This window comes from Hipposideros armiger, unplaced genomic scaffold, assembly GCF_001890085.2.
Source record: "Hipposideros armiger isolate ML-2016 unplaced genomic scaffold, ASM189008v1 scaffold_213, whole genome shotgun sequence".
NCBI lineage: Eukaryota > Metazoa > Chordata > Mammalia > Chiroptera > Hipposideridae > Hipposideros > Hipposideros armiger.
The window spans coordinates 1,899,401-1,921,704 of NW_017731563.1; the positions used below are offsets into that span (position 1 = coordinate 1,899,401).

General features: G+C 48.6%; 2 protein-coding genes across 2 annotated transcripts in view; one reads left to right on the top strand and one right to left on the bottom strand.

The window, feature by feature from the left end:
- The window catches only part of ADIPOR2 (adiponectin receptor 2), an 85,990-nt gene extending 75,689 nt beyond the window's left edge, over window positions 1-10,301 (top strand). The window contains exons 5-8 of the mRNA XM_019654125.1: window positions 1,570-1,756; window positions 1,983-2,170; window positions 5,483-5,676; window positions 7,485-10,301. Of these exons, the coding sequence (XP_019509670.1) occupies window positions 1,570-1,756; window positions 1,983-2,170; window positions 5,483-5,676; window positions 7,485-7,613 (698 nt within the window). The 3' untranslated portion in view covers window positions 7,614-10,301. The remainder of the gene's footprint in view (window positions 1-1,569; window positions 1,757-1,982; window positions 2,171-5,482; window positions 5,677-7,484) is intronic.
- A 2,949-nt stretch (window positions 10,302-13,250) lies between these two features.
- CACNA2D4 (calcium voltage-gated channel auxiliary subunit alpha2delta 4) overlaps window positions 13,251-22,304 on the bottom strand; it is a 123,103-nt gene continuing 114,049 nt past the window's right edge. Inside the window, exons 28-35 of the mRNA XM_019654048.1 lie at window positions 21,841-21,916; window positions 21,208-21,260; window positions 20,846-20,901; window positions 20,502-20,522; window positions 17,727-17,844; window positions 15,851-15,963; window positions 15,472-15,554; window positions 13,251-14,771 (exon numbers count right to left, since the gene is read on the bottom strand). Coding sequence (XP_019509593.1) covers window positions 14,667-14,771; window positions 15,472-15,554; window positions 15,851-15,963; window positions 17,727-17,844; window positions 20,502-20,522; window positions 20,846-20,901; window positions 21,208-21,260; window positions 21,841-21,916 — 625 coding nt within the window. The 3' untranslated portion in view covers window positions 13,251-14,666. The remainder of the gene's footprint in view (window positions 14,772-15,471; window positions 15,555-15,850; window positions 15,964-17,726; window positions 17,845-20,501; window positions 20,523-20,845; window positions 20,902-21,207; window positions 21,261-21,840; window positions 21,917-22,304) is intronic.

Below are 22,304 nucleotides of genomic sequence, written 5' to 3' on the forward strand. Positions count from 1 at the left end.
AACGTGACTTGTATTCATCGGTATATATTATTACAATTTTAATACAATTTTCCTTTCTTAAAATGTATACATTTTTTGGGCACCCTCTGTATATACTGTGTTTTTTCCTATGCATATGTACCTAAGATAAAGTTTTAATTTATAAATCAGGCACAATAAGAGATTGACAACAAAAACTAATAGCAAAATAAAAACAATTATAACTATACTGTAATAAAAGTTACATGAATGTGGTCTTGGTTCCCCCCCCCCCAATAATGAATCTGATAACTGAGACAGCTACTAAATGACTAATGGGCAGGTAGCATATGTACACTGTACAAAGGGTTTAGTCACGTCCTGGTTGGGATGGTGTGAAATTTCATCACGCTACTCAGAACAGTGCATAATTCAAAACTTATGAATTGTTTGTTTCTGGAATGTTTTTATTTAATATTTTCAGACCGCTGTTGACCATGGGTAACTGAACCATGGAAAGCGAAACTGTGATAAGGGGAGGACTGTTGTATACTAAGTCTTTTCTGGCCTTCCGCCCTTTGGCTGGAACTTCACATTTGATTTTCACCGTGCCCCCATGTTCCTACCTGCCGGTACAGTGAGAACAGAATAGAGCAGAGGTCGGCAAACTTTTGAGACGGAAGAGCCGCCAGGGGTCAGCAAAGTGCGGCTCGTGAACTGTGGCTCTGAAGTAAAATTGAAAATGAAAATAAAACTATCATAGTTTCATTTATAAAATTTTTACAGGGTATTATTCACATAATGGTGATTATGTAAAAATATATTATGGCTCTTGAATAATTTTTAAGTTGTTGTGAGGGACAGGATTGGCTCTTCCAGGGGTCAGCAAACTTGAGACTGAATGTACCCACACAGCCGCATGTGGCTCGCAAGCCGCAGTTTGCCGACCCTTGGAATAGAGTTTGAAATCAAGTTCATCACTCACTTCTAACTCCAGGGTAAATGTTCTATTAAATGAATCAAACAATCGTTTAACATGTCTAAATTCTTAATTTCTGTGCCTTCCTGTGTTAAGTGGCCCTTCCCTAAGCAATAAGAACATCTTACTGTGTTGAAAAGTTTAAAAGCTGTTTATGAAATAGTCTAAATAGGCATTTACTGTCCTAAATTCTTCAATCTATTGGGCCAGGTAGGACCACAGAAGCATGAGGTGCCCTGACAACTTCTTGGAAGTGTTTGGAGGTATTGGAATTCACTGCAAAAGCAAACACAAAATAGACTTTGAAAGCTTTGAAAGCATATGTGCCAAAAACATTATAAATGAAATGTAGTTTTCTAAGAAGTAGCATTGTCTGGTTTGTCTTTGGATTACGTTCTTAGATAAATAAGTGATTATGTTCTGTATACTCAGTTTCTGAAGCTGAGGAGTATATATCAACAGTGTTTGAAATAGCCAACATTTTAGATAAGCTTCAGTTATTTAGAAAATTTTTCTCATGGAACTTTCGATCCAGATATCATTGTGATTGAGAAAGATTGACAAGATAATCAACATATAACATTGTCTCTCCAAAAAGATAATCTTTGCTCTCTCCCCTATACTCTTCCTAGGTTGTGTATTCTTCCTGTGCCTGGGGATCTTTTATATGTTTCGCCCAAACATTTTCTTTGTGGCCCCTTTGCAAGAGAAGGTGGTCTTTGGATTATTCTTCTTGGGGGCCATTCTCTGCCTTTCTTTTTCATGGCTCTTCCACACAGTCTACTGCCACTCAGAAGGGGTCTCCCGACTCTTCTCTAAGTAAGTATCTGTAAGGTCCATATTTTGAGCAATGATTTAGAGTCAGTGGGTTGGGAAAAAACAGCCAGCATAGTTGGCAGAATTCTTAGTACCATTTAATGGGAACTTCAAAAATTAAACCAAGCACCCCGATTGGCCTCTTAGCTGCTAGCTGTTGTTATGGGGAATGAATTGAAATATGTAGTGAGCAGTCATTTTTAACATTAAATGGATTTTTTTTTCCTAGACTGGATTACTCTGGTATTGCTCTTCTGATCATGGGAAGTTTTGTTCCTTGGCTTTATTATTCTTTCTACTGTAATCCACAACCTTGCTTCATTTACTTGATTGTCATCTGTGTGCTGGGCATCGCGGCCATCATAGTCTCCCAGTGGGACATGTTTGCCACCCCTCAGTATCGAGGAGTAAGAGCAGGTAAGAGCATGTGGAGGGTTTCCATTGGCCATTTATTTATCAGTCATTTATTAAAGGTCCACATTTGCCAAGCGTTATGCTATGTACTTGTGATGCAAAGAAGAATAAATCACGGTTCCTGTTCTTGAGGGGCTTGTGATGTCAAAGAGTTCATTAGTGTCTTAAAACATTAGAGGTGAGGGAGTGGGGGTGGTGAGCTGTGAGCTGATGTGTAGTTTACCTAAGTGTGTGGCCATACATACCCTCTGGGGAGACAGGGCTCTGTAACCTTTGTAAAATTAATGATTCCATTCACCTCTGCTGGAAGTGTTCTTTCTGTAGTGATTTTTTTCCTTTTTGTTTTCCTTTGTATTTTCATTTTAAAGTATATAATCTGCTTAGGTAGATAAGACTTCCCTCCATACTGATTGTGTTCCACTAAATTAGGCACCGTGCATCTCTTCTGATTAGGGATAAAGAGGCTTTTTGTATTTAGGGGAATGTCTGTGTAGCCTGAGACCCTATGGAAAGCCACAGCCTTTGAGGGTCTTGGTTGAGCCTTCCTGTAGGAGGACGGGGTTTACAGACCTGTTTGTCTCCCACAGGACTCGGAACTCTTTATAGTCAGGGATGTCTTGAATTTTCTATCCCCAGCATCAAACCTGGTGTCGACTGACAATGAACAAGAGTATTAAAAGTATTTTTCCTTTCAACCTTTTAAAAAGACGATTTAGTGTTAAAATCCAAGCCATGGTTCGTGTGCAAGTTACCCAGATGGTTAGAAATTAGAGTTCACTTCATGTTAATGACCGCATTAACACACTCCCCTCTTCCCTTTGGAAATGTTTCTGTGAGTAAATGAGCAGTGCTCGGGGTTGGCTTTCATTGTACTTCACTGTGGTGGTGGTAAGCCTGCTCGAGCATGAGAGATAAGAGGTCTTCGGCGAGCAGCGCTGGACACCCTGCTGTTTGTACACACTGGAAGAGCCAAGTCCCTGAACTGCTGCCATAGAGAATGCCAGGCAAGAGCATTCGCAGCCTTGGCTTAGCACGTAGCAGGAGAACAAGCGAGAGGGTGGCAGGGTCATGGTGGTTTTTCTTCAGGGAGGAGTAGGGGGAAACAGCTTTTGTTCAGGCCTGCTTGATTCCTTTCATCTGTGAGATGGCATTGCCACTTCCCCTGCTCTAGTCGGTGCCCCTTTTATAATAGTTAAAAGTACGCATATGTGCTGACACACACTGCTGCATATCAGCAGCTTATTTGGTAATGGCTAAAGCAAGCAATGGGCTCCTTGTCTTTTGAGAAACTTGCCAAGTGATGGTTTGTTTTGCAAGCGTCGTTCTTAAGTCTCTGTGTCAAAGTGTAGGAGCAGTTACGGCTCTTGAAGGAGTTAATGTGGCTGATGCTGTGGTTGACATGCAGATTTCAGAGTGGTTTTAGATCAATTGCCTTCAAACTTTTTTTTTTTTTTTGAGTTTTTTTATTGGGGAATTGGGGGAAGGGGAACAGACAAGTTGCTGTCCTTTTGTTCTTCAGTCTAGTTGTGGAGGACGTTGCTTCACTGGCCCAAGTTGGCACCATCATTGCGCTCTTCCCGGGCAAGGCAGATCAGTCGCCGGCTTCTGGACGGCCGCTCACAGCGGCTGCTGGCCGCTCACGCTGGCTGCTGGCTACACACAGTAGCCCATGGCAACCCACTGCCACAGGGGCTGCAGCCTACGCCATCGCTGGTGACTCACGGCAGCCCAGCTCCAGGTTGAGCTGTTGTTCAGCATCTTAGCTGTAGAGGGCAGTGTCACTGGCCCTCATATGTGGGATCCGAACCGGGGCCCTCTGGCATCCCAAGCCAGTTCTTAACCATCGCGCCACTCGGCCGGCCCGCCTTCAAACTTTTTTGATGATGACATTTTCTCTTACAATCTTGAACACCCGTATATGTACATAAACTCACAAAAATATCGATTACGCAACTTTTATAAACTAGTGCTTAACCCTCCACTGTGATACAGTCTGATATTTGTTATCTTATTCTGGTTCATGAAAAACATGCCTATCCAGACTCTAGTTGATCTTATCACCTGGGTCATATCCAGAAGTTTGAAAAACATTGCTGTAGATGATTTTGAAGGCAGTAGGGCTTGGTGGAGTGATTCTGATAGACTTCTGTACTTGATTGGTACTTTTGGGCCTGGGAGCTCTCAGAAGCATTCCCCTACTCCTCTTCCCCGGGAAATGAGGACAAGGCTTGGAGAGATGAACCTCTTGCTGCGTAATTCTGGCTGTGGTTCTCCAGAATACTTTGGGGATTCATCAGAGCCAGTAACTGCTGTTTATTTCCTAACCTCCACCTCTCACTCTCTCATTGTACTCCCTCCCCAATCCCACTTCCACCCAGGAATATCTGTTGCAAAAGGGAAGATAGAATATGTAAAATTGCTCTGTATTGCAACCCATGTCTGAAGAGGCAGCATTTAGGGAGATTTTAACAAACTAGAGCTGTCTATTCCAAAAACACTTTGAACATAATTCTAAATGCTTTGAGGACTGCTGACTTGTGAAGCTCAGCCTCTCTCAGTAGGAGGTTCATTGCATTTGTAAATAGATCTGTCTTTTAGAACATAGCTGTGCTGTTTTGTGTGGCAGTATCCTAGAGTTTGAAGAACCTTCTTTTACCATTCAAACAAGCTAATGTTGCATCCTACTTGGAAATATTCAGTTTACAGAATTACTGGTTCTGTGCTCTAATAGATACTTCTTTTTTAGAATTTGATGGTTTTATTAACACAAATATAATGTGCACACAAGCTGTCTATTCATTTTCTTGGCTGTGCAGCCTGGCATTGGGGTTGGTGACGATGGCCGTCTGGGCTGCTCTTTCCACAATGGCTTTGTGGCTCTCTGAGGAGACGCTGTGACACTCTCAGCTTAGTAACTTCACTGCCCATCAGCAGCACTTCAAGCTCCTTGACGCTGTGGACTAGGAGCTCCCGAAAGCCGCTGGCAGCACATGCTTTGTTTTCTTTTCCTCCCATCACCAGTGTTGGGCACCAGGATTGGGCCCCTGAATCTTCTGTGCACCCTATTGTCAGCGCCTCTGGGTTTCTGCCGGTTACACTTAATTGTGACATACCAGTCTGACTCGTGTAGGATTAACTTCTTGGTCCTCTTTTTGATGATCTTGGGCTTCACAAGGGGTCTGACGGTGGCATGATGCCAGGTAGGACATGGTGCCAGCTCTATAGGCAGCACCAAGGGAGAGAGCTGTGATAGTTACTTCTCGTTCCTTATTTCTCTTCTGCATTTTTGCTGTATTTTTTTCTTGTGGTTCCTAGGAGTGTTTCTGGGCCTAGGCCTGAGCGGAATTATTCCTGCCTTGCATTATATCATCTCGGAGGGGTTCCTGAAGGCTGCCACCATAGGACAGATCGGCTGGTTGCTGCTTATGGCCGGCCTCTACATCACAGGAGCTGCCCTTTATGCCGCCCGCATCCCGGAACGCTTCTTTCCTGGCAAGTGTGACATCTGGGTAAGTATGATCGGGTGGTTCTTGTATGTATGTGCACGGCTCTTAGTGCGTTAGTGGCAGACTGGGAAGTGAGGTAATAGAAGAAGTTTTATACTCAAAATCGAGAGTTCTTTATTCTAGTCCTGACTCTCCCTAATAAGCTGTATTTCTCTGAATGATAAGTACAGTAGACATTACATGTATTGAACACTTCGGTGGTGCCTGGCACGATCGGTCCTGAGCGAGCACTTTTCACAGACTACCTCACTTAATTAATTAGCCCTATAAGCCGTAACAACCTTATCAATGTTTTCATTATGCAGATTGGGACATGGGGTTTAGGGATATTATGTAACTTGTCCACTGTGCTTGGCTGTTAAGTGGTTGGAGTAGAATTTGAATCAGGCTAGTCTCATATCAGAATCTAAGCTCCTGTATACTATACTGTACTGGTAAGCCATTTAGTCATTCTTTCCTCATTTATGAAATGAGGGTGATGGACCAGGTTTTTACCAAAGTCCTTTCTGGGACCAGATTTTTACATAGGTCTTTCTGATCACCAAATTGTAGTGATTTGTAACGAGAGATTGAGTGTATATGTGAGTTTGGTTGGAATGGGAGTTAGACATAAGTAGATTATTGTTAATGGTAAGAGAGGAGGAAAGAGAAGGCGAAAGAAAACATAAGGGACCAATAGATGGAAAATTTGGTAACAGAAGACGGCCTGAAACATTTTAAACAGTGCCGAGTTGGAATGCTGTGAGATAGGAAGTCTGACCCATGGAATTCTATTCCTCGGCCTGTTGCTGATTAGTAGAGACTAGGCTGACCATTTAGTTAGTCTCTTCCAAGCTTAGTTTTGCTATCCGTAAAATGAAGATAATGCTTATTTAAGCAATCTTTTGAGCTTCAAATTAGCCAGTTTATCTCTCTGAGATTGCCTCCTCGTAAATTTGACATTGATATGGGGAGATTTTGACCCTTTCCCTCATTTTGGGGAGATGAATTCCCTTTGTCTTCCTAGAAAACATCTCTTTGGATGTGACTTATGGATCCTTCTCGTTTACACTTTTAAAATCAATGTCTTTCCCTTGCTAAGTACTGTTTTGCTGCTGATTTTTTCATTTTGAGACTGTAATGAGAATAGCATGACTTTGCAGCGGTGCTCAAAATGGTGCACTGAGCATTTCATAATCCTTTTTGAGGTATGAACTAGGATTCAACAGAACAGGTTAAATCAGAAATAACATCACGTTTGTAGACCAGCTTCTGACTTGAGAAGGAAGTAAAAGGCCCTGCTGTCCTAGTCATTTGTTGTTCTCATATAATTCCAGCCTCAGAGCTGCAAGAAACTCTAGCCACCATATCTTCTGCCCTTGTACCCAATCCTGGAAATCCCTTTCATTTTCCTAATAGAGAGCAACATTTAAGTTACCAGAGTCCATGACAAAAACGTCCATCAGCAATGAGGAAAATGCCCTCTGTGTAACTTATTCCACTGCTAGGGGTCACAGGATCCTTTGGGGTCTGTTGGCAAGAAGGTCTGCCTACACCATTTGCCTGAGGTCACCAGTACTCCAGTGTTAAGTGTGCATGTTTTCATGGCTAGACCTTAGCGTCATCACCTTGATTTTTTGGGGGACAGCTGGCGTTCAATTCAGCAGAATGTGATATGCCTAATGGAGTTCCAAGACCTGTGGACACCTCGAATCTGAGCTCAGTTACACCGATTCCCTGCTCTCTGCTCAGCATAAATGATCTTAAGAATCTTAGCAGACTCTTAATAATGTATGGATTTCTCTACCCCCACCCTCTTTTTTTGCCTCCAGTTTCACTCTCATCAGCTGTTTCACATCTTTGTGGTTGCTGGCGCTTTTGTTCACTTCCATGGTGTCTCAAACCTCCAGGAGTTCCGTTTCATGATTGGCGGAGGCTGCAGTGAAGAGGATGCACTGTGATACCCACCAGTAGCCAGGGACCATGACCCTGAACCAGGGCCTGCAGCGCTGCAGGCCTCCCCTCATTGGCCTCCGATGCCAGTTCCAGAGAAGCCCCAAAACTCTGACAGCCTCATGGGTTTGGTGACTCCCCAGAGGCTCCACCTGGCACACAACTGAGGAGAGAAAAACAAAAATAAATCATACCTCAAAGGAAGGAGTGCATCAATTGGGAGGAGAAACGGCCCTGAGTGCCGTGTTCTCGGGATTCCCCAATCGAGGGCTCTGCAAGACCCTGGCAACCTGGCTTCTGGTCTGCATCCTGTTTCTGTGTAGAAGATGGAGAAATAGGTCAGCAAGTGGTTCATTCTTCTCCCCTTTCTCTCTTTAAACAATAACACAAACCAATTGAGGCGAACATTTATATCCTATTAAGGGATGGGAGTGTGATTTTAGATGCTCTTTTGGGAGAACAAAGAAATTAATGTAAATAAGATTTCTAACTTACTGTTTAAATAAGAATTTATATAAATGTTTAAAACATAGGGGTAGGGGAGGGAGGGAGAATTTTTGTATAGAAGAAACATGCAAGTACCACACACTGTTTCAATTTTGCACAAAGTGACTGTAGGAGGACCAGGCGATAGCCCCAGAATGTATGATGCCTTGGTGCACACAGGTGCCTTCTAGAGGCTGACACACCTTGGGTCGCGGCGGGGCAGAGAGCACAGCCCCAGCCCAGCGACCACATGACCACTCATGCCCGAGAGGCTGCGGGAGTCCTGAGGTAGAGGGAGAAGGGGTATGTGTTTTCTCAGTGGAAGTCATACGTGAATGGCTAACAGGATGTGTCAGAGGCTAGTTAAGCTGTCCTGTGACTGACTTGTCACTATGCGGGTGGCCCTCTCTAAGGAGAGGCTTTCCCAAGGCACCTGCTTGATAAAGTTAGTTATGCTGGCGAAGGGGTGGTGGAGACAGTGGGAGCGCTCTGGAAATGTCAGCAGGGAAACTGATGTCACTACTTCCTGGCATCCTGTTCAATTTGGTGGTGATTTTATCTGATTGCAGGGATGTGATAGTTTCTCATATCCTTGTTATGGAGCTTTGGAACACTCTGGAAATTTTCCTCTATTAAAATCACTGCCCTAACCACCTTTCCTCCTCCTGGGAATAAAAATTGGCCTTTCTCTGGAATCATAGTTCCTGGCATGGAGCCCCACAAAAGGGATTCTGCCTTGTCCAGGTGCCTCCTGAGCTCACTTCCATAGGTTGGGAGAATGCCCCCTTGGGATTGGGAAAGATGAGTTTCCCCTCTGGTCTACCGTCTTGGTGAGCCTCGGTATGACAGACACATCAGCTCTGCTTGAACAGTAGAACTCATGGAAAGCAGGCCCAATACCCACCATGGAGTTAGCAGCATTCCCTGAACCCCGTTTTAAAGGAATGGTAAGGGGAGAAATTTGAAAAGGAAATTGTATGTTATTGCCAAGGAGTCTGGTAGAATCTTGAAAGCTTATTTGAAGAGCTGCTAGAAGTAAAGGAATGATTGCTTATGTCCCAGAGGTTACCGTTATGGTGTCAAGGAGAGTGGTAGGGAAAGGCTGTGGTTCATAGAATGCTGATCTTGGATCATAGGTGAACCACCCAAATAGCACTTGATTCTTAGGTTACTTACTGTCATCCAAGACTTCAGGTGATTAAGTTACACCCTGGGGATTATGGGCATTAGAACTAGACATTGAGGCCCTAAGTAAGAGGGCTGGCATCCTCGGCTGGGTATTTGGAAGTACAGGAAGGGTGTCCTATGTATTTGGTGTAGGATTTTCTTGGCTCTTTTTCTCTGCTCTCCCCTTCCAATCTCCAGCAAAAGCTGGGGACCAGGAAGAAAGAATCCATTGTAGAACTTGGGAAGAACCTAAGAGTATTTTGGTTCTGGGTAAGGTCACTGCCCTGGGTGCTAGGTGGACCCAGCAAGACTCAGTGCCTGATTGCCGAAAGTACAGTATTACTCCCTGAAGACACAGGCCAGTGGGCAGTGGCTTCTGCAAGGAAGCTCCCTTAGTTGTGTGGAAGCAGCAGCGCCTGTCAGAAACCAGGCTTGTTCTTCGGTCGTGCGCTTTGGGATATGGGGTACAAGATACAACCCTGAAGCATCGCCAACAGAGGTAGCCATCTTTGGGCATTACCCCACACCTCACAGGAGGAGCGGAATCTGGCTCAACATTAGCACAAACCCTTGGGGAAAATGAAATTTCACATCAGCTGTGTAATCCAATAAAAACCTCCCTCTTTCGGGTGTGTGTGTCTGTGTGTGGATGTGAGTGTGCCCCTTTATACGTGTGTGTCTGCACCTCACTACCAACAGCCTCACTGCACTGACTCCTGCAGTGCTCGCTGAGAACTCACCAGGTTGGCGCCTGAATGCCTTACTCTCAGCATCCGAGGCTTGCTTGCTCTGTGCAGATTTTTTATTTTCTTTTTTGGCCCTAGGCTGATTAGGACCTCTGAAGCTTCATTCTATCACCATTAAATAGTGGCCTTTTTCAGTATTTTTCCCTTCCCCTTTATAAATTGCTGAAGCCACAAAGCACATTTTTGGGGATCATAGAAGGTTGGGGTTTCAGAAAGGCATCTGTGCAATGGTTTCATTCACCTGGGATTTCCCTACTTGCTGTATTCTCAACTTCTAATAAAAAAACCCAAAAGGAATATAAAGTTGTTTTTTGTATTTTTTTACTGTCTCAGCTTACCTCCTCATGCCTCTTGACACTTCTTACTTGAAGCCTTTATTTTAACACTGAAGCCTAAGGAATTTTCAGGAACTTCCCAGCCTGAATGCGCAAGTCAAAGTGCTTACACCCAGCTCACTCCCCTCGCCCCTCCCCCCAGCTTTCTGACCAGGTGTAGAATGGAGGGGAGAGCTAACTCCATGGGGGCAGTTCTTAATTTATTATTACAGTTAATAAAAATAATACCTAAGATATGAGCATGTTATGCCAAGGGATCTGTTAGAGCGCTCCTGATATTTCATGATCGTAACCACCACCCTATGAACTGATCAGCTCACATTTCATAAGTGAGAAAACGGAAGCTTAGAAACGCTAAGGTTGATGGCCACCACTCTTGTTAAATAGTCTCGTGTATATTGACCTAAAAGTTTTGGGGATTGTTAACCTTTCTATGTCATTTAAGAAAGAATGGGAATTCCAACCCTTTTGCCTTAGATCAATTTAGTTTTTGCGGGAGAATTTCCGGTATTGGGATAATCTGTCCACTCGGAGTTCTTTTTATTCTTTTCCTTTTTTTTTTTTTTCTAAGATTTTATTGGGGAATTGGGGAAGGGGAACAGCCAAGTTGTCCTTCATTCTTAGTTGTGGAGGGCATGGCTACCTCAGCTCCAAGTCCAGCCATCATCCAGCCTCCTGTTGGCAGCTCGCGGCCGCTCAGCTCAAGGTGCCGAGTTCAATCTTAGTTGTGGTGGGCGTAGCCCATCATCACTTGTGAGAGTCGAACTGGCAATCTTGTTGTTAGGATCATGTGCTCTCACCAGCTGAGCCATCTGCCACTTGTTGACAGCTCAGGTCGGGCGCAGCTCACTGGCCCATGTGGGAATCGAACCGGCGACCTTGCCGCTCAGAGCTTGTGCTCTTAACTGAGCCACTCGGCTGGCCCCCTGAGTTCTCATTTTTAAGTATAGCTAAAACTTAAGGGTTTCCCATATATTAGCTGGGTATAGAACATTGGATGGCATTCTGCTCTCAGGCCTGCAAATAACCCACTTGATCTTTTCCTAATCGTTTGCTATAAGCTGTCTATTTGCTCCCTTTCTCAGGTGAGGTCTGTGGGTATTGTAAAGGAAATAGATGAGGACAGGTTTGAATTTTGACTTTATCGAATACTGGGGCTCTGTCTGGCCTAGGGATGCCTCTGGGCAGTGGTGCCCTAAAAATTACCTCAGGAATAACATCCTTGTCTTAGAATATTTTGCTTCAGTTACAGCACATGCTGTATTTTCCTTCCCTCAGTGGGAATGAACTATGGACCACCACGCCCAGCTATAACTCGGTGAAACAAGGTTAGTCCTGCTCTTGTAGCGTCTGCTCGTGATGTCATGGAGGGGGCTCAGGACCCAGGAAGCAGGCAGTCAAGCTGCAGGACCATGGAAGCCTCTCATTACTGCCCTCCGACTGTCCCTGCTTCCACTATGCTGCCTATATTTGATGAGAGCCCAGTTCTACCAGTTCCTGGTGACAAGATTTCCTCAGCTTGTTTTCTCACCTGTTAAAGCAGCTCATAAAATATCCTTTGCATCTTTCCCTGAGGTGCTCTTACAGATCAGCATTTCTCAAATTTCTCATAGTGATTGGCTGGCATTTATGCCAAACTTGCTCTAATTCCTCCCTTTTGTGGCCTGTGACCCCCCTCCCCCATATTTACGTTTCTGACTTGAAGGTATGTCCACTCCCCTCCCCTTGTGAACCCAAACTGCACTTAGCATTGTGAAGTGGCTGTTGAAGCATTCTACCTGAAAGCACTTCTATTAAAATACACAAAAGTACTAGGTGAATTTAGTAGTTAATATATCCCTGCACTGAGGAAGGAGGGCCTGACGGCAGCCTTGAGGTCTTGGTCATCCAAAGATGTGCAACATTTATAAGAGATTTCAAGATTCTGTACTCCAGACTTGTCATTTATTAAATGACTGGTTTTAACTTTGTTCAAACTTGAAGTCAAGGTGACGGCTCTTTAGCTTTAGCAGGCTGCCACCTGCTGTCCTTGAGTGATTTTGTTAAAAGTAGAGGAAGAATAGTTCTGACCTCCAAGGCAAAACTGCTCTCCCTGGTGAAGAGCAAGGCTAGTTTATCAGGCGGTCATCTGTCCTATTGGTTCTGAAGGGATTTCTAGACCTTACAGTCCACTCCTGGCCACGCGGGAGGGCAGAGGTGTGGGTGTGAGGTGGGCAAACCAGGATCTGCCCCAGCACCTCCTAAGCCTAGCTTTGAATTACATGGCTGAAGTAGTTGCTAATTGCCTGGAAATGCTCTCCCTGATTGGATGGGGAAGAGGAGCCTTTCAAAGCCTACACTGGCTTGTTGTCCTAAAGAGACCAGCAGTCTGGGAGGCTGTGGTTGAGGTCAGATGCAATTGGAGGCCTGAGCACTTACTGCCACAGAGAGGCAGCCACAGAGAGGCAGTGGGTGTCCATGGCCCCTGCAGGGAGGGGCTGGAGCAATGGTTAGGAAGTGCTCACGCTGCCATGCCTGTCACAATGAGGTCTTCCTGACAGGACACGAAGCTCTGAGCCCTGGCAGCCAAGGGGGCCAGAGGATGGGCTCCCCACTGCTTTCTAACTCACCTGTGCCAGGTGGACACATTTGATCTATTGTTCCTGGCATCCAAATTGTAATTTTTTTGTCCCCTCCTCTATGAAACAAAGTAATAATAATAGGCATATATATGAATATCACATTCAAACCACAATACTCTTCCAATAGTTTAGAACCAATTTTCAACTCTGCTTCAGTTTCTTGGTCTATAACATGCGACTAATGCTAGTACCCAATTCAGAGGGATGTTGTGAGATTGAGTTAATACCTATTTACTTGGTACATGTAAACCTTAGCTATTCCTAGTTTTATTCTGCCACTTAAACTGGCTGAGTGAGTGAGCTTGAGTTGGTCTCTGAGGTTCGATTTCTTAAACTGTAACCAGACTGTCATGCCTACCTCACAGGATTGTTGTGAGATGTAAACGGTGGTGGAAGTACCATTGTGTGGTTGATAATATAGGGCATTTTACAAATAACGTAATGGGTTTTATTGAGTTGGCTTTCTCTAGAGAGAAGTGGCCGATTGCTAGTGGGATACTTGTACCTTGAAGTTGTGGCTGGCTGAGAAGGGGTTCCCCCAATGCCTGCTGTCTTTCAGGAGAGGTCTGGGGGAGGGAGGAAATTCCAGGGCCACAAGACCCTGGAGGTGGTGTGCGTGTGGAGTGTGAGTTCCCAGATTTAGCTTCCTTCCCGGTGGACTCTGCTTGGCAAACTGGTTCTCAAAACTTCCATCCCAGGACCAGAGCCAGGTAGTCTCTTTTGTAGATCAGTGGCCAGAAAAAGACCATCATGGGACTTGGCCCTCTTAGGGCCTCAGGAGACCCCTACCCATGCCACTGGGAAGGACTGCTCTTTTCCTGGGACTTCTTGGCTTGGCACAGCTATTCCAACCGCCTCCGCCGAACTCGCATTATCTTCCAGTGCAGCAGCTGTGTATCTCACCCTGTCGGCTTTTTCTTAGAGAGATGCAAAATTTCCTTTGAGTTAGGGCTTTGCAAAGATGTTTTTAGAAGTTTTTTAATAGCAATAGTTTGCAGACATCACATGTAGCCATATTGACGCAAAAGGATTCTGGGTCTTTCCCACTACAGTTCACTTCCCTGCCTTCCCATCTCTCTCTCTCTCTCTCTCTCTCNCTCTCTCTCTCTCTCTCTCTCTCTCTCTCTCTCTCTCTCTCTCTCTCTCTCACACACACACACACACACACACACACACACACACAACTTTTTTGGGCAGCAGAAAGGAAACCGAGCTGCCCCCACCATGCACCTCACTTTCAGGAAGCTGTGTTTCAGGTGGGGGCTTGTTCTTGCCTTTGTCTCATTTCTGCTGTTGGTCTCCATCTGCTCCTCCATCTCAGTACCTTTAAGTCTTTGGGTTCTACTGAAGACCAGCCAGATTCATTAGAAACAGCTGACCTTTTCTTTGGCTGGGTCTGGACTTCTGGAGAATAGATAGAACTAAATTCTTTTGTCTTGGTCCAAGCTGAGCTCATGCTAGACTCCTGGAAAGGAGGAAGGAAGGATGGGAGAATGCCCATGAAGACGGGGTGGGCGGTCGCAGGCTCTCTGGAAGGTCTTGAGAAGCAGTTTCTGGTTCCGTCCAGCCATCTCGGGAAGCAGGGGAACGAGCGCTGATGTGGGTGACAACCCAGCTGCAGTGAGCTGGACCCCACGTCAGTTGCTGACTCTTTAAAATGTCTCTGGAAGGATCACCTTGTCAAAACAGATGTCAGACTGGGTGGGTCATCGCAGCAGCTGGGATGGTAGCACCCAGGCACACACAGGCAGCAGGAGCAGTGGGGGCGAGGCTGGGGTGTCTGAGGTGCCGCCACAGTCCTGGGCGTTCTCCTGCAAACACAGAGCAGAACATGAGAGGGCAGCATTTAAGGTGGCATCCCACTCCAGCCAGAGGAGGCAAGGAGTGGGGAGGGGGCTTTGGGACTAATAGGGGTGAAAAGCTGAGGAAAGAGGGCTGTTCCAGAAAGTGGAGGAAGCACTGCCACCTTTCTTAGGCCCCCTACCCTTTAGGGCACAGGAGAGGCTGTGCACTCAGCCCAAGAGCTGGGCTCAACTTCTCTGCTTGCTCCCAGGCCCCAGTGGCTGTGGGGTCATCCTCAGAATGACTTCAGGGGAGCCATCAACTCAGGGCGCATCTTTGATGTGGATTATTTGTGGTAGCCATTCCCAGCACAGGTGATACTGTGTAAAGCGCCCGGCTGAGGGCCTGCCACATGGTGGGTGCTCAAGAAACTTGGTCACCATGGGCATTATGCACACAATGGTTTCCTCCTGCCCGCCCAGGTCGTTCAGCAGCAGCAGTGAGGACAATGGGGAGGCTGCGTGTTCATCTACTGAGGCCCCACGCGCTGGGAAGTGCGGGCTTGGGCCCTGGCTGACGTAGTATTTGAATATATGTGCATGAATGTATTCATGTGCACGTACATTTCCAGGTGTTCACACATGGATATCTGCAGGCGTGCAGGCACAGTCCCAGAGCCAAGGATTTGGGGGTGAAGACCAAGCCCTCCCCCCTTCCTCTAGCCCCCACCTCTGGATGGAAGGCATGGCAGGAATCCGGTCGCCTGCGGAGCTTCTGGGAGCGCATCCTGTCACACTTGACAGAGGCATTATGTGCAGAGTTCACTGTTAAGGCGAATGCCTCATGACAGGACTGCTTTTGGAGACCAAGTTCTGGAAAAGCCTACCCTTGGTGGGACCAACTGCCTTGCAAGTGGCTTCCAGGGTCAGGAGGCAGCACCCCAGGACCTGGGGGAGGGGTTGGAGAGCAAATAATGATGCTGTCTGGGGGGAGGGTGGGATGCAGGTGGTGAGGGGGCTGGCCTCAGCCTCAAAATGCGAGCTCCTCCATAGCTCCTGCACCTCCTCCCCTTCCTCACCCCACGCATCCTGGAGAGCTGGAAGGATATATTTGACTTCTGTAGCCTCCTGCAGGACCGGCGGGAAGATGCTACAGTCACAGGTGCGGTCTGTCACCAGGAGGAGAAGGTTACTATTGGGAATCTGTTCCATCACAAATATCCTGCAGTAAAGAGAGAGGTGGGGGTCACAGAACTTCTCCATGGAAGGCTTGACATCGGGCTTCCAGGGAAAAACTTCTGGAGACTTCTAGTGTGGATTTGGGGTGGTAGGGGAAGAAATGGAACCATGAGGCAGTTCAGACCAGGGGCAGCTGGGCAGCCGCAGAAATGGTCCTGGGCAACTGACAGTCCTATTGACTTATTTTACCCACGAGCCTTTGCCATTGCGCTGCTCCTTTCCCAGCAGATTGGAGAAGGTGAGGAAGTCCAAACTGGGACATTTTTGAGAGTGGAAGGAGTTGTTATTAATATATGCAGGGACAACAGGCATAAATCAGGACTGTCTCAAACAAATAGGGAGGGATGTGTGGCTATCCTTGCTTTGGGTGAGTGGGGTGGGGACAGGGAAAGATGCAATATCAGTCGTGGCCACAAGGTGGCACAGCGCTCCTGCACTCTGCCCATTGCTCCTGTGAAGGATTACGGAAAGCCTTTTATGCGCAAGGCCTGCTGTATTGCATAATAACAGCTGCCACTTACTGAGCATTTCTTCTGGGGTGGATAATTTTACACACACACACACACACACACATACACACACACACACACACACACACACACACACGCACGCACACACATACGTATATATGTATATATTTAACCTTCGCCACACCATACGAGGTTGTTATTCCATTTGTAGATGGGAAAACTGAGGCTAGTAGAGGCTAAGTAATTGCCGAAGGTTACACATCTAGGAAGTAGCAGAGCCACTTTTTAAACTTAAGACTTTACAGTCTTTGCACCATTTATATCCTCACAAGCCTGAGCTACGTGCACAAGTAACAATAGTCCCAAGAAAACCGCTGTATTAAGGTTAAAACCCTGCCCAACATCACACACTAGTGAGAGATTGTAACGAATGCCTGATGCCAAAGTCAGAGGTGTTAAGTATAAAATAATTTGTGTGGTCTGGAGTCTCTTGGGGACATGCTGAGAAGCACCTGGTGAATGGAGGCTGGCCAAGGGGACACCTTAGATGAGGCCATTGCCCCCTGGCCCAGGACAGAACTTCCTGAGTCGGGAGGGAGCCAGCAGGAGAGAACTTGCACTCAGCCTCCTGCCTCCCTGGGTCAGGGCTTGGCAGAGCTGGGGGATCTAGCAGACTACACGGGAGAAGGAAGGCCTGAGTCGAGGCTGGGCCACACGGGCTCCAGGCCTGGGAGTGGAGCTGCCGTATGTGGGCTGACGATGCTAGCAACCCTTCTCCAGCCCGCCCATCCCTGAGAGCATCTGTAGGCTTTCCCATTCCTCTGAACAGACAGATTTTAAGGGAGAGATGACTTGTTTCTTCCCTCAAATCTACCTTGCCTTCTCGTCTTGCTGATGGAGTTGAGCTTGCATGGCCTGACACTGAGCTGCTATGCAGGCGTGAGAGACAGACACTAAGTTGTGGGATCACTTCTCCTGTCTGGATGTCTCTGGGGCCTGAGTGGGAGGGGTGGACGTGCTGACGTAGGATCTGGCCTCAGGACCACCTTTCCCTAGTCCCCCAAACATAACACCTAGATTGTCCACTGTCCCCAACTGGCCTCCTGCCTCACGCTGCCTGCCTCAGACTGTTGCCTTCACTAAGGAAACAAAGACCTCTGGAGCGTGGCCTTTCACTTAGAGCACCCCTCCTTTCCCCTGCTTTGGAGCTGGCTCCCTGGGGGTGGCCAGGCCCTGCCCTGAGGCTGAGGACAGGCCTAGCTGCGTCAGTTCTTACTTCTGGCAGGCCCCACACTGGATGACCCCGTTGGCTTCCTGGATGGCCCTCTGGTGCACAAACACAGGGTACTCGGTGTCGCAGGGCTGCAGCATGTCCTGCTTCTTGTGCTTGTGGGCTGCAGGGAGACAGGCACGGAGGGGAGAAGGGTCTCACCGAATTGGAAGGGCCTTAGAAGCCATGCCTGCGGGGGCCTCAGCACCAATGCTCCCAGCTCAGGTGCGGCCACCACACAGTGTGATGCCCCCTAGCCCAGTGCAGGTGGCTCCCTGTTAGAAAGCTCTCAGGACATGTGAAGGAGAGATGGGCTGGGAGAAAAACAGGGAGGGAAAAGGATAAATGGAGCAGAGTAGATCACAGTGGAAAGGTCAGCACATGGGCCTCATGGGCCTTGGTGTCAGCTGTGTGCGATTGACACACTAGCCACATGACCATGGGAAAGCCACTTCCTGACTGGGAGCCTGGATCCTCATTGTAAGCTGGGGGGGTGGGGTGGGGGCAGGGAGCCGGGGCGGCAGTACATCATCTAAAAGGCTCCTTTCAGCACTGACATCCAGGGTCTGAGAGGAAAGCAGAGACAGCAAGGGTGCCAAGGTGTGGCTTGTGGGGAGACTTTAGCCTCTTAATCCCATCACCCTCCAATTCATCATGGACAAGATGTTTTCTCAGTTCTAGCTGAGGTGCTCTGTTAGTGCAGGTTCTGGGTGAACCCTGAGTCTGCTCTCTGGTCCCTGCAGCTGGCTGAGAGCAGAGTAGGGAGGGCCGGTGCTTGGCTGCCAGGGGCTGGGCAAGGTGGGGTCCTTAGGGTGCTCAGGCCCCAGCCTTTGGGGCCCTCAGTGCATGTCTGTTGGGTGCACTTGAGCCCACTCAGAAAGGCCCTGGGAGGCTGCCCTGGAGGACCCATGTTCACTCCTGAGAGGAGCAAACAGCACACAGGACCAGCTCACAGGCTGAATGGCATTATTTTTGTTCAAAATAACAGGGCCGTTTTGTTATCACAGCATTCCTATATTCCTATTTCTTCAAGGCACTTTCCACTCCTTTCCTTTTGTTCTCAGGGCCTGTGTGTGAAATAGACAGAGCAGGCAATATCCCCCCATTTGGCAGGTGTGACCTTTTGCAAGGTCACACAAGGCTTAGTAGGGGAGCTATGGTCTGCTTAACTCCCAGACCCAGCGACTTTCCACCAGACCTGATGGCAAGAGGGGAGGCCAGTCTGCAGCCAAGAAGTCCCCACTGGGAGGAAGAACCACAGCGTTCAGCTGGGGGTCCGCACACATGGTCATGTTTTAGCCATGGTCACACTGACCTTCAGCGCTTCTGCTGGGCAGCTCCACTCTCCAGGACCCCTCGGGAGGCGAGAGTGTGCGCTCTGGTTAATGCCTGCAGACGCTTGCCACCTGGCCACCCCCCCCTCCACCACCACCGGGCCCAGGTACACTTGCCTTGTCCCCAGTGGGGCTGGCTCAGGGGGCCTGTCTACCCTGTCAGCTGAGGCACTTTGTGTGGGTAGGTCACCCCAGTGATAATGAGAGAAACCATGCCAACGATAGAGTGAATGGCTTTGGCAAGGTCACACAGCTGGAAGGTGCAGTGGGGCCTGCTCTCAGCCCAGTGCTCTCTCCTGGAGGATGTGGATGATGGGTGGGAAGGAACTCCAGGACAGCTACCCTGAAGATGAGAAATTCTGAACAAGCGGAATGAGGGAGACCATTCTCAGCTTTTGCAAGATGCAGCCGCTGGAGGGGAGCTGTGTCCCCGTGCAGAGGGGAGGAGGGACCTGCTTCTAAATAGGTGGTGACACCTGGTTCCTGGTTCCTGTCACAAACACCAAGTGCCTGTGAACTGCCCCCAGAGCAGTCCTGTGAAGACTGTGGGGTGTGATTTCCAAAAGGAGTCTGGAAACACGACCGGGAATTGGCACGTGAGCTCAGGGTCAAGGACGGCTCCAGGCGCCCATAAGTGGGAGCATAGCCAGAGAGGACAGCAGTGGAAATTATTTTTTTCATCAGGAAGCCAAACTCTGTGAGAAAGGAGGGGCGGAGAGTGCAGCCCAGGCAGTGGAGAAGTGGCAGAACCCATGGAAAACGGTCTATAAACATGGAGGGTTGAGCAAAACCAGTCCTGAGTGGTACGGGAGCCCGGGGCCACTCAGGGAGTGGAAGCCATCAATGTCCCTCTGCATTTCAGGATCGGGTGGCCTCATTCTCCTGGCGGTGTGGTCCAGAGTCACAGCTGGCTGACAGTGAGGACATTTCTTTGCTTTGTGGTCAGGCCTTTGGGGGATACTGTCTTCAGATAGAAGGTCACCGGAGATACATTATCCTAAGAGTGTCCCAGTGATCAGATGAGGCCCCTGCCTGCCACCCCCTCTGCCCGAGAACTGCTGAGAGCTCGAGGACACCTGAGCTGATGGCACCACTATTCGTGCTCCATGGGGTGACCTGGTGGCCGCTCACCTGCATGTGGTCACAGCCACAGGGTCACATCACCCTTCCCTCTTGGAATTGTAAATGTTCTCGCCCGAGGAGGTAGGTGGAGTGTCCCATCCTCCCTGGGATAGGACTGTCCTTGTGTGGGAAGAGGTCTGGGCTACCTCCCCACCCCTCAGGAGTGGGTCTTTGAACTGGGAGAAGCCCCCGAGACAGGTGTGCCCCAGGATGAAAAGAGCTCAGCCCTCCTGAGTGCACCCCTTTAACTGAGAGCTGAGGACGGACCCCTTGCAGCTCTGTGATACCCCACCTGCCCACCTGCTCCGCAGAGGGTGCTACTTACAGTGATGGAAGACAACTTTGGCTGCCCAGGACATGAGGCCCAGCACAGGTTGGGCATAATGTCACACGAGGCCAGGGTGTCACAGGGTGTGAAGTCATATGGGATGAATGATGTCACATGGAGCAGTGGTGTCCCGAGATGCATGATGTCACACACAGAGGTGAAGGGAGCCAGGAGCGAAGGGCAGGTGATGAGAGAAGGCCAAGCAGGATGAGATATGATCTATGAACTCTCTCCAGAGTCCCCAGCCCCTCTGTCTCCCACCCGGAGGTGATAGGCTTTCCACTAGCTTATTGCAATGACGTTCATATCAAACATGCGGTCGAGCAGTCGCATGTGCTCACCCTCGGCCCTGCTGTCTGCATGCCAGGAGCTCCAGGCACTCCACTCCAGCAGGAACCTGTCAGACAGAACTGAATCTCAGAGACCTGAGCGGCTGGAGCACCATGGCCCCAGGTGGTCCCTGGTCCAGCCCCTGTCCTCTAGGACAACTTCCTCCCCACTGAGGGCTCCTGGGTGAACAGACAGGTACCCCTGGCAGCAACACAAAGGAGGAGGCCCCATACACACATGGTTAGTTCCTCCCCAAGACCTCACCCTGCTCCTCTGGGGTCGTGGGGACCTGAGACAGCTCCAGCTCAAAGGGCTCCCTCAGAAGCCACACCTGCGTGAAGTCCCCTAGCCCCCAGCCTCAGCCCCCACTCACAGCAAGAGCTCGTTCATCAGCCATCTGGTCGCAGTCAGAAAGGCAGAGATGGGCTGGGAAAGAGAGGGGACATACCGTGAACCCTAGGCCTGGGGATGGTGCTCCCCTCAGCACCACCATTAGAGACCACAATCCTGGGCCGCCCCCTCCCTCTCCTGCCACCACCCCTACCCTCACCCTTTCCCAGCAAGGGAAGCCTGGAAAGCTGAGTTATCTGGGCTACTGCTATTGCAGGGCAGACATCTTGGGTCAGACATGTCCATCAGGAAGGCTGGGCAAAGCCTCAGCCTGACGAGCCACTTGGTGATGTCTCTGGGATCCCTGATGATCTGTGTGACCACACTCAGAGTGAGGTTACACAAGGAAAGGAGCTACAGTCTACGCTCTCTGCAGAGGCCCCTTATTTCATGAGCTGCCAGAATACTTCCCTGAAGCCCCAAGGGTGAGCCCCGCGGGGCTGGGGTGGGAGGAGGCTGAGTGCAGGGCCCAGGGGTGCAGGCAGAGGTGGGAGAGGACTTTTGGTCAGAGTCAAGAGTGGGGCCAGATGCTTGAAGCTGGTGAGATCAGGGACCAGGTGACCTCATTTTATGGGAGGTGGAGGGCTTGCGGTCCAGGGGAAGGGGTGACACTCACGCTGACCAGGGGCTGGGCGGCACTGTGGTGGTGATTTGGGGGTTTGCACATGGCCTGGTAGTCATACATGGTCACTCTGAAAACCAGAGACAGGATACAGTGAGTCCAGACCATCCCCTGCCCTCCACCCCCTCTGCCCCTGCCGCAGGGTTTTCATTCACCGGGATTCCTGACTGTGCATGAGTTAGGACGAAAAAATCAGAAGACAGCATGTGCCAAAAATTATATTTATGTACTTTGCTTTAAAGAAAACGAATAGCAAATTTGGTTTTCCTTCTAAGGACCCACATGACCTTTTGCCCTTCCCCACCTCATGTCAAGTCCCTGGCTTCAGAAATGTTGCTTTTGGAGCTCTTTGGGGCTCTCACTATGGGTTTTTGAGGTCAGGATCCTGAGGTCTGTCCTGACCACTTAGCATCAGGTTCTGCCTTTTCTGTGGGTATTCACACTGAGGAGAAGCAGGT